Source organism: Arachis duranensis, chromosome 3 (assembly GCF_000817695.3).
Source record: "Arachis duranensis cultivar V14167 chromosome 3, aradu.V14167.gnm2.J7QH, whole genome shotgun sequence".
In the NCBI taxonomy this organism is placed as follows: domain Eukaryota; kingdom Viridiplantae; phylum Streptophyta; class Magnoliopsida; order Fabales; family Fabaceae; genus Arachis; species Arachis duranensis.
The window spans coordinates 125,908,552-125,921,461 of NC_029774.3; the positions used below are offsets into that span (position 1 = coordinate 125,908,552).

Sequence of the window (12,910 nt, forward strand, 5' to 3'; positions counted from 1 at the left end):
TTGTTTGAATTTTGTATAAATTTTTTTTATATATGCTATTTTTTCTATTTTTGTAGTTCATCTATAATTAAACTCTATATTTTTTAAATATAAAATTCTGATACCATATCATAAAATTATCTATCTTAAAAGTTTAAACTAATAAAAAAATAAAAATAATTATATCTCAAATGTATTCATTATCATATGATATGTAATATGTATCTCTTTTGCTATAATTATATACCACTATATTACGTGTACATTAAAATCAACTATCAAAGTCAATCACTAATATAAAATATATATTAAAATATAAATATACATTAAAAATAAATTAAATCATATATATTTATAGATAGATACATTAATAACTAATTTTAGTAAAGTGATTGATTGTAGTGTATAAAAAATATTTTTGATATTTTTAAAGACAATAAATGGTTAGCTACAAGATGTTTTTCATGCTCAAAAAGATATTTCAACTTGCAAGCTTTTAGTTAAAAGACAACATTTTATATAATATTAGAATATATTTAATACATATTTTAATATCAATCACCACAATTACTTTGTATTCCTTCTTACTTTTCATATATATAAATCTAATTATTTTTGTACAAATTTTTAATAATTATAAATTATAAATGAAAATATATAGTTGTCATGTGATTGATTTCGGATCATGAATTAAAAAGATGCCTCCAAATTAAATGAATATCTCATACGTAGAGTATTAACTTACCCTCCTTGGAATAATCTTGTGTCTATCCAATAAATGCACAATAAATTTGATTAAGACTACCATAATCAGTTCAATTATTTCTGTCATTACTTACGTTTCACAATTTTCTTCCAAAAATTATTGGCTCTTAATTAACAGAAAAAGCAAAATATATATACATTGTTCTTTTCTATATATAGTTGCTATCTATCATGTCATGTCTATCTGAAAGCTAAGTTTAGAGAAGGCTACACAAAGAAACTTTTAAAAGTCTAGCTAGCACGTGTAATGCATGCGGTTTCAATCGAAAACAGAGAGTAATTAATTAAACCTGTTAATTATTATACTATTATTATTTCATTCTCAATAGCTTTCATTACATTTCCAATAAGACAAGTAATATAATCTAATTATTACATCATCATGATCATAATAATAATAATAGCTTAAAATCCTAATAAGAGAAGTGAAGTAAAAATAAAACCATCAACTTAGGTTCTTTCTAGGTTTTGTGTGATCCCATCTCCATGTCTTGTGGCAATGGATCAATAACCTGGATCTTTTTGTATTGATACCTTGTAGCAACATGTATAAAATAAACCAAGTTTATAACGCCTAGTCCTGCAATAATGTAGTAAAAATAATCTATCCTACCAGCATTTATGTCATTTGTTAACCAATCTGGATGGCTATGTGTTCCAGTAACATGATGAACAATGTTAACAATTATAGCACTCACATAGCTAGCACATCCAAAAGCAAATGGAAACAATGAATTGCCAACACTTCTCATATTCTCAGGAAACTCTCTATTAAAAATCTCAATTAGCCCTATTGCACTAAAGGCTTCACACATACCCATTAGGACCAATTGTGGTGCTAGGTAAAAAACTGAAATAGGAGCAATTCCTAGTGGATTTTGATGTGAATTTGCTGAATCCCTTCTCAATTTTTCAACCAAACCAGCAACAACCATAGAGAGAATAGAGAAGACATTGCCAATTCCAATTCTTAGTAGTAGGGTGATGCCACCTTCTTGGTTGGTCATTTTTCTTAGCCTTGGGACTAGGATCCGGTCATAGAATGGGAGCCACAAAGCTATGGTAATGTATGATATGACTCCAATTGAACCTGCTGGGACTTGGAATTTAGGTCCTAGGTTTCTGTCCATTTTCAGGGCTTGTGTTACATTGAATGTTCCTTGTTGTAACAGGGCAATGAGAGGAATGATACTAGTAAATAAGATTGGTAAAACTCTTGCTATGCATTTAACCTCTTCTACTTGCTGAATGCTTGTAAGTCTCCACTTATTCACTATGCTCTTATCTTCGTTTAGATCCCCCTCCATTATTAGAGCAGCTTTGTTCAAGGCCCTAGTTTAAAAAAATAAACTAATTAGTAAGCTTTCAGTTTTTGCATAGATTTTTGGCTCTCTAAAAATTAATTACTCTGCTCGAAATTCAAACATAATAAGGTTATGTACTCATCAACTAATATATTGGTTTATTTTTATATTTATATTTATCTAATTATATGTATGTTAATCCATTAAATTTCCTTGTATATATGAAAAAAAATACTAATTCTCCTTATAAAACATGTCAATGGTTAAATAATCAAAGTTCAAGAAGCTAAGCAATTTGTAAATAATAGCTGTTTAATTTCATGGCTTCCTCAATTGTTTGTTGTCTATAGTTATGGACTATGGTCAATGAGATTGTAGATAAAATTGGGGAGTAGGGCTGGAAGTGAGTCAAGCCAGCTCATAAGCTAGCTCGAACTCGACTCGTTAATAGCTCGATAAACTAAGCTTGTGAGCTTTCGATGAGCCGAGTTTAAACTTAAGAAATAAGCTCGATTGTTAATGAGTCGAGCTGTGAGCCAAGCTCAATTTTTGTGAGCCGAACTTAAACTTGGTCTAGCTCGACTCAGCTCGACTCACTTCCAGCCCTAATTGGAAGTACCCAAATAAAAAACTGAAATAAAATAAAATAAAATAAAATAAGAGTTTTGTTCCTTATTATATTCCATAGAAAATTTAGAATGAATAATGAATACTAGTCAATGAGACAATGATAGATGAATATAGTGACATTCGTATATAATAGTAACAAATAAACAAATAATGAATAAGAAAAAACATAATATATAGAAATAATAAGATGATTGATGATAATTATTATAAAGATGTTACCTAAACTGTTGGGTTAAAGGGAGCTTTAATGGCAAAGAATCACCACTACTAGCAGAGATCAATGGGGGATCATAGAAAACACCATCAAGTTTGTCTTCAATAATTGGAAGCATGAGTTTTCTTTTCCTATAAGCAGCAACAAGAACATGTCCAATTCCAGGAAAAGTGCTCCCTTCAGGCTTCACATACACATAAAGCCTTGTTCCAACAAACAACATGATTATGGACAAAAACATGCACACAGTTGGTATTGCAAAACCTATTTTCCAGCTAATAGAGGTTTGGACATAGATAACAAGTGTTTGAGACACCAACAAGACCAATGTGAATGTTGTGTAGTACCAATTGAAGTAGCTGGCCATCCCTTTCTTCCCTTCTTCCGTTGTCTGGTCGAATTGGTCGACGCCGAACGGTATGCTACACGGCCTTATTCCGGCCGAACCTATTGTCAAGAAGCAAAGTCCTAAGATCACAACACCCATTTGAGAATTGCTTGCTTTAACACATTCACCTTTTGCCAGTTCTTGAGCTGTGCAACTTGGAGGGTGCAATTCTGGTAACCATGATGTTAAAAACACCAACACCATTCCCTAACATCATGTTTCAAAATATCAATTAAACAAAGAAAAAGTACAGGGCAGAGAATGAAAATACTAAACAATGTGAACAATGGATATATCAAATGTTCATTTCACTAGGTGTATGGATGATTATTTTAATATTAAGATTTAAGTGGATAATTTAAAAATATAGTGTGTTTTAATTTAATTAGTGGTTGTTTATGTTGTTCAAGAAAGTTATTAGTTACCTATCTTAGCTCATTAAACAAATATTCTATATTATTGTTTTGGATGTTATATGCATATAAAAAATAATATTTGTGTATAAATATATATATATATATTATTTAATTTATTTTTAATATATAATCTATAAGAGTGACTAATTTTTTTTATATACGTAAGATAATTGATTTTAATGTATTTATACTATATGAAAATAATAATTTAATGAAAAATTACAGTTTCTCTTTTGGAGGGATAATAATAAAAGGTTAATATTTATTTATTTTCCCCTCCCCACAATATTTTCACGAGATTAGCTTATAATAATTTTATATTCATCAATCTTCTTTTTTGTTTGTGTCTTATATATATATAGTAACACAGAATTAATTTATATTTGTATAAGTAGTAAAAGATTAATTGACGATTATTATTCTTTTTAAAAGACTGAAGCAATGAAATTCTATCCATGTGGGAAAAAAATTAGACAATGTATGTGATGTATTTTAAATTGACAATTATTTTGAAAAGAAATAATTTTCTAATAATAATGTAAGATAAAAAAAATTAAGAAATAAAAAAGGATGTAAGACAAATAATTAACTAAAATAGTTTGTGTTGGAGTAATAATATATTTTAATTAGAGATATAATTATATATTATTTCTGTTAATTTAAATTTTTAGGATAAGTTAATAATTTCAGATCATTTGGAACGGACTAGGGATAGAAGTGACCATTCATTTCTTTCATGTCATTTTCATCGATCAAGTCCATTATTCCTCTTTTAGTAATTTGTTCTTTATTTATTTATTTATTTATTTATTTACTTTTTGCTCAAATCCATTATATGTCTGTCTTTAAACCAATTGAGATGTTCTTGTTGTCCTTAACCTAACTTGTTAGATTCGACGACCAAAATTGTAAGCACAAGGCATGCTATATATATATATGTGTGTGTGTGAATAAATACAAAAAAACAATAATACAAGTATACAATATTAATTAATTAATATAAAATTTTAAATTTCATTTTGTTTTGGTTAGTTTTCATGGTTCCACTAGTAAAACTGAGTGTGTATATATATGCATGCAGTGACAACAATCTGAAACTATCCCCAGTTCCCCACTTAGTATACCTATTATTGCACTTAATAATATTAAAAACTTTGTAGTAAAAAAGAAAGAAATGAAATAATGCCTAGACTCATGCATGTGCCACATTTAATGTGAAAACTGTAGCTCAGGGTCTACTTGTATTTTTTTTTTCAGTAATACTAAAAAAATAAAAAAGACGAAATTTATTTTATTTATTATTTATTAATTATTACTAAAATTAATAAATATTAAATAAGATAAATTTTAATTTTTTATTAATTTTTTTTATTTACAAACATTTCCGTTTTCCTCCATTATTGATGTCTGCTCAAACCATCTTCTCCATTGTCTCAACCACAGGGGCAATAATAATTGTATAACAAATTAAACAACTAATTAGTGACACTTTATTAATTATAATTTATTTTTATCTAACATCATATATCTCTTCAAAAATATTTTGAGAGGTACTTAAAATTAATTTTAGAAGTAATTTAAATTTACTTTTATATATTTGGCAAAAATTATTTTGAGTTAAAAATATAAGCTGATCATGTTATTATTCCTATATAAATAAGTAAACATTATTTAATAATAAGTTTACTGTACTTTTATTGTACACATACATCACCCACAAACAAAATTAAAACATTTTAAAAAAAGAATTATTTAATTTTAAAATAGAACCAAACACAAATATATTCTTTCAATAATATACATATATACATACTCTCATTTTATTAAGAAGTATTTTTCCAAAACTTTTTTTTTTCAAAGTTAATTCTCCTAATAAACCCTAACCCAATCATATAGTACTACTCTAATTACTTTACGAAAAATGATAAGAGTCATGTGAATTTATTATTTTTTTTATTATCACTTAGTCATTAATTTAATTTTTTTTATTTTTTTAGTTATGTTACGTATATACTAAAATTAGCTATTAAAATTAACTATCAGTATAAAATATATGCTAGAGCATAAATATATATTAAAAATAAATTAAACCACACATATATTTATATATAAATATATTGGTAACTAAAATTAGTGACTGATTTTAATGTACAGATAATATTTTTAAATTTTTTTCGTCCAGTCTAACAATGTATTTTATCCTCCGATCAAATATTGGGTGAGAGAGAGAGAGAGTACCAAAAGAGAAGAAAAGGAAGCAAAAGCAATAGTCCTGAAGCGACCGAAAAAGGCATCAGAAATGAAGGCACCGAGCAAGGGACCAAAGTTGGTCAACCCGAACCAAATATTCATAACATTTGAAGCGCTGACTTGGTTTAGATGAAGCTGTGTTGTTAGATACACCATAAAGTTCAGAAGTAACCCAAACACTGCCAACCTCTCAAACGTTTCATTCCCTGCACTCCTTATTATTGCAATGCAAATTAAATAAATTAACTTACTTACCCACATATATAATATTAATTAAGCATGCTCTTAGATATAGTAATATATAAGCAATCTTAGTATAGCTTATAAAAACGGACATTAACAGTGCACTTGCAACTTGTAATAATAAATTAATTAATAATAGAGCGATGAGACACAACACAAAGAATTTGTCAATCATCCGCTCATAAAAGGATTATTATTAATATTTAATTTAAATATTTCATATATAGGAAACAAAATTTACAAACAAAAAAAAAAAAAAGATGGTCAGCACAGCACAACAAAAGATGGTCACCCCAGCACAACACTAAGCTACCGGCACAATTGTGATATATTATTTTTAACAATTCATAGAAATAAAAAAAATAGTATAATAATGATGGCTATATATATATAAACAATAAACATGAACTGTGATGTTATTTTGACAACAAAAAAAAAGTTAATTTTTTTCATAAACTAATCAGTTAGTTTTATTTAAATTGGTGATTGTGAATTGATAACTCGATCTGATAGATGAAAAAGAATGAGAGTTATAGAGTTGATTGAAGAAGAGAGAAATTGACCTAAAATAAAAGGTACAGCCTTCCAGCCTCCATATTTCTTGTTGGTTTTGGTAGCTGAAGAAGATTCTGAAGAAGATATTTTTTCAATCATTGTTGCAACTTTTTTTATTTGTGCCGCCTGTGATGAACTCAATGAAATGCAAACAGTTTCTCTAAGTAATTAAGAATAGTGAGAGAAGCAGAAGCAGTTCTATGTGTATATGTCGTATCAACAATCAAAATATAAGATAACCGAGCACTTATTCATCATATATTATATGATCATAGCTATATATTAAAGGCTAGACCAGAGAGAGAGAAAGAGAGAGAGAGTAATATACGCTTCAGGCGTTGGAATTAAAGATTTTCTGAGCTAAGGCACACAATATCATGTGCCCAATAACCTCTTGCATTTATATGCACAAAAAACAAAGATTATATAATGAATATTATTGAATGGCCAAGCTTTGTTTTTGGGCACGTATGTATGTATGTATGTGCTGTAGTATTCTACTGAGTTCCCAAGGTCTAGCAAAATATAAAATATCTTCCTTATTTACACCCTTGCTTGTCCTAGCTAGTGACTACTGACTAGTGAGTTAGAAAACGTCAATAATCAACAGCTATAGCTAGTAATCCCAGTTCAAAATAGTAAATAAGTGTAAGCTTCAATTAATAATATTAAATAATTGACATATATATGATCATCGCACTTTGAATAGTAAGTAGTATTTTATAATTTATAGTCAAATCATAAATCCCTAAATGAATAATATTCCCATGACACTATATCTACCAAAAATATTTATTTCCTGCCTAAAAGAGAAACCCTTCCATTTTACGAAAAACGTCCGAATTATTACCAACAATATGCGTAAAACTGTTTAGTCCATTAGACCATAAAAGTGAAGTGTACATTCAAATTTGGAGAAAAAGATAAATAGATTTTAATAAAAAATAAATAAATTTTTTATTTTTTTATTTACATATATTTAAGTTTTTTATAATTTAAAAATATATATAATTTTTTATTTTTTTTTAAATTTAGACATATCGATCTCTTATATTTATTTGAGTTTGTCAGATTTAACGAAAAAATCAAACGTGACTTCTGTTGTACTGACTTAGTTGATACAAATGTACATGTGAAAAATTTTTTAAAATGGAATAAATTAAACACAAAAATCGATGTGTCCATATTTAAAGAGATCAGGAACTTAAATATATTTTTTCATTTTTAAAGATGGATTTAAATGTTTATAAACTAAAAAGTCAAAGACCAATTTATCATTTTCATTAAAATCAATCACTAATATAAAATATATATTAAAATATAACAGGGGGAGGGGGACGGCGGCGGCGTTGGTGGTGGTGGTGGTGCTGGTGGTGGTGTTGGTGATGGTGTTGGTGGAGGTTGTGGCAGTGGTGTTGGTGTTGGTGGTGGTGATGGTGGAGGAGGTAATTATGTTGGTAATGATGAGGGTATTTTTGTCCAGAAAAAATAAAAAGAACGATTTTAATACGAAAAAAACGTTAAGGACCATTTTAAATCGAAAATTAGATGAGAGACGATTTCAATTCTAGCTGAAAACTTTAGGGACCAAAATCATACTTACCCCTTAGAATAAAGTGAAATTAGATAAAAGTAATGAATTCAAAATAGGTTTAATTACTTTGTTGGTCCCTATAGTTTTGCGAAATTTTTAATTAAGTCTCTACACTTTTTTCTTTTAATTGGGTCCCTGCACCAAATTTTTTTTTTCAATTAGGTCTTTTTTGGCAATAATTGGCTTAATTTTATAGAGACTCAATTAAAAGAAAAATAATTGGTACAGGAACCAAAATAAAAAGAAAAAAAGTATAGAGACCCAATAAAAAAATTTTTTGGTGCAAGGATTCAATTAAAAAGAAAAAAAGTACAAGGACCTAATTAAAAATTTTGCAAAATTATAAAAATTAACAGAATAATTAAACCTTCAAAATAAAAGTGAAATTAGATAATTAATGAGCTGAAATACATTCTATTATTCACATTATTACAACCTTTTATTATTCACCTAATGAAATTGTAAAAAATCATAATAATATCAGTACATACTAATGCATGAAGATAAATTTATTGTTGTACGATTATGAAGGTTTCATTGAGTCCTTTAAACAAAAATAAATTAGTATTAATACAAATTAAAAGATATTATTTCATTACTCTTTATTATAATTAGTGTATAGGAAAATCAAATAATTAATGACAAACCAATATATAATAAGACGCGTAGATTTCAAAAGAAAATATATACAGAAGTAATTTCAATGAAGTCAAATATTTTTTTTGGCACTTACAAGCTAAAATTTGTTAGTTTCTAAACATTTTCCTTATTAAAAGCCTAACGTGTAATGTAACTAACCTTTGAATATTAGTGTATGTATTAGTCATTACGCAAACATGGCCATCAGCCTACCACTGCTGAGAATTTGAATTCCCACACAACATACTAGATCATAGAGATTTAGACTATTTTCAATAGAAAACTCATTTCAGTTTTTGCTTATGATTTATCTGTTATAAAAATAATTTCACATTAGCTTTTGCGTTATAAATAGTAAATAGGAACTCAAAGCATCTCTCTCTTTTTCATTATAAAGAACTAACTTTAGTCCCTATTATTGTTCCACTTAATTAATTAATTAAAATACTTAAAATTAATATAATTAATTTTTTTAATAATGTAATTTAATAAAATTATAATTAATTATTATAATTATTAATAAATTAATTATTTAATATATATATTTAATATATTTTTATTTTTTTATTAATTTACTAATTTTATTGGTTGTTATTGGTTGTTACAAGTTTCTGTTTAGATGGATTCTCAATCTTAATTTACGTAAAGAATCTTCTTTCTTTTTTTACTCAAATGGTAATTGAGTTCCATATGTCAGAAAAAAAAATCTATTTCTTAGCATTGGAGTTGCTCTTAGTGTGGTGAACACTAAACCAGGCTACCTCGTCAATTTAAATTTGGTCTATTTAACTTTATAGTTTGTACGTATTGATTTGCTTATTTTATTTCCAAAAAATGTTGGACGAAAAGATTACTTTTTGGGATAAAAATCGTAAACAAATAAAATTGTTTCAATGGGCGGGTCTTCAGAAATCAGAACGGATTAGATGAAATATTTAAAAAATGTTATTTTTAAAAGTATAGTCCCGTTTAAACGGATACACGGACTAATCAATGAGTTTGATCCATTTGTGTTTCTATCTCTATTTTCTTCCAATTTGTTTTAATTTTGATAAATATTTCAAGGTCCGTATACTTGTCTAATAAACCAATGTGCAACGATGACAACCATTATTGGACCAACTAACGTACAAAGATGTATTTGCGCATGCGTCCACAGCTCTTTGCCACTGAAATCCAAACGTAACAAGACAAACAAATTTAAGGTACACGAATATATATACATTAGTCTAACCATCACTATGATGTTGTCCCTATTAACAATTGACGCAAACGAATTGTGACCATTCTTTACATTACTTTTCTCTGATCTTAATCATATGGATATAGATGTGAAACAAATCTTAATCATTTAGTTTAGGTTTAATTTGTATGTCCACACTACCAAAATTAAAATACCGTCTTTAATTTAGCCATGGTTTCGATTATGACTAAATATGTACAATAAGTAATGAGACATTGCGATATATACAATATACAAAATATAATAATTAAGCTGTAGAGTATTTATCTATTTTTGTTTCTAAAAAATTTTGGACAAAATATTTTATTTTTAACTAAAATTAATTATTCGAATAATTTTCAATAATTAATTTCATCAGTCATTTAAATTTTTTGTTCGGTTAATTTTAATAAGAGACAAAATGATCTCTAACAATTCTAATGCGAACAAAATGGTTCATGTCTCTTTTGTTCGAAAACGACGCTGTTCTCCTCTAATTTTCATTATATATTGCATAATTCTAACATTTATACTCTCTCATTCTTCACCTTCACAATCTTTTTCTTCATCTCCTCCTCCTTCAACTCCAAGATCAAGCCATGGTGTAACTATCACGTATATCGCACCTACCTCAACATGTCATATACCACAAATTTTTTAAATTTTGTGACTGGTACACCCACTTCCTCCACAATAATTCACCCACCAGAAACATCCACCTCCATATCCTCGATAACAACATACCTCCAACCCCAACAACATTCACCATATCCTCAAAACCAAGTTCCACAACTATCCCAATGGCACGTCTTTCTCCACTATTCGGCAAACAATATAGATTGTTGGACATTAGGACATCATAAAAAGATTATCCTTCGACATCATATGCAAATTCTCATTTGGAATGGACTCCAAGTGCTTCATTCCTTCTCTCCCGAAGTCCAAGCTGGCAGACAGTTTCGACCTCGCATCCAAGTGCTTCATTCCTTCTCTCCCGAAGTCCAATGCTGCCGTCGCCGATCATATGAAAACTAAAGCGATTACTGGACATTGGTTCAGAGAAGAAGTTGAAGGAAGCGATCAGAGTGGTGGACAATGTGGCTATGGAGATAATAGGACAGAGGAGGAGAAAGATGGTGATGACGACGCCAGATTTTAACAAATCGGGCTTTGCTGTCTAGATTCATGGAATCTATCGAAGACGACAAGTACTTGAGAAATATAGTCATTAGTTTACTGAGTATGAATTGGTTGAGAACAAGTTGAGAATTTTAATTTTCTTCTTGTGGACATTGAAGTTGTAGAGTGTGCATTGCATAACTTGAAATTGCAGTGTTAAGCTGTTAGGGTTATGCGAGATATGATGAAAATTAGGGAAGAATAATATCGTTTTCGAATAGAGGGGATGGGGGACTATTTTATCTCCCGTTAGAGTTGTCAAAGACTATTTTGTTCTCCGTTAGAGTTGACGGAATAAAGGACCTAAGTAACTAATAGAATTAATTATTAAAGACCAATCGAATAATTAATTTTAGTTGAAAATTAAAATGTCTAATCTAAAATTTTTTGAGAACTAAAATAAATAATACTCTAAAATATATGTCAATAGATATTATATTAAAAAAATTAATATATTAATTTATTTAATATTTTTCGAGCAATTATCATATTCACATCAAAATATAATCACCGAAATGTATTATCAATTGTAAATTTTACTATTTTAGCCTTCGGTATTGTCTAAAGAATTTGATATTTTTTACAAATGCCAGATGATTTTTAGTTTATTTTTGGATTAATTTAAATTTATCCAATTCTAATACGATATTAGACTAAAAAATAAAAATTGTTATTGGGTTAACCCCAACATATACAAACTTAGGTTGTTAAATTTCATATTTCAAATATTTATGTAACCTGAAAATCTTATAAATATAGAGTTAAATTTTAAAATGTTTTTAAAATTAGCATCCTGTATGAAAATTGTCTTTGAGATTTTAATTACACCAATTATGTTTACGAAATTGATAAAAGTGCACCACATTAATTTTCGGATTATTTTTTATTAATGGCGTGATGACATAGCTTGATGATGTAGATTGTTAGTAACACGTATCACTCTATAGTTTGATCACGTATAATGATATGATAATGTGTATATTGACCAGTGATATATGACATGCTGATGTGGACAGTTGTATGTGTTAGTTTGTACAATGTGTCGCAACAATATTCGACGTCCACGTGTCATCTACTATATCATCATTGTAGATGCACCAAATTAGTCCTTCACTTTATATTAAGTAACTCAATTTAATCCATAAAATTAAATGTCGTGCACCAAATTAGTCCCTTTACTAGCTTTTTCTCTTTTTTTTTTTTATAAATTCAAAATTCTTAATACCTTTAAATACATTAATTTTGATTCTATTTTCTTCATATGTTATTTAAATACAAATATTTTTATAAAATATTTTTTCTCTTGCAGGTACTCTTAATCGCCGTCTTGAAGCTGATATGAAGGCATTTTAAATATCCTCACTATCATTTTAATGCAAGTTTTTGCATCTAGCCTATCTACATACAACCGAAACGTGTGTTTTAAAGAATCGGTAAAAAAATGTATTTTGATTCTTGAATTTTTTTTAAAAATACATAATTTTAGATGAAAAAGGTATCTAACTAATCATATAATTTAATATGTGAAAAAT

At 27.9% G+C, this 12,910-nt stretch overlaps 1 protein-coding gene across 1 annotated transcript; it reads right to left on the reverse strand.

Annotated features, from left to right (window-relative positions):
* Positions 1-1,036: 1,036 nt before the first annotated feature.
* Positions 1,037-7,135, reverse strand: LOC107481258 (protein NRT1/ PTR FAMILY 2.13). The gene is made up of 4 exons (XM_016101498.3): positions 6,753-7,135; positions 5,935-6,152; positions 2,898-3,487; positions 1,037-2,076 (listed from the first exon to the last, which is right to left on the reverse strand). Exons 1-4 carry the CDS (start codon positions 6,841-6,843, stop codon positions 1,206-1,208), a joined length of 1,770 nt encoding a protein of 589 aa, XP_015956984.1. The 5' UTR covers positions 6,844-7,135; the 3' UTR covers positions 1,037-1,205.
* Positions 7,136-12,910: the final 5,775 nt, after the last annotated feature.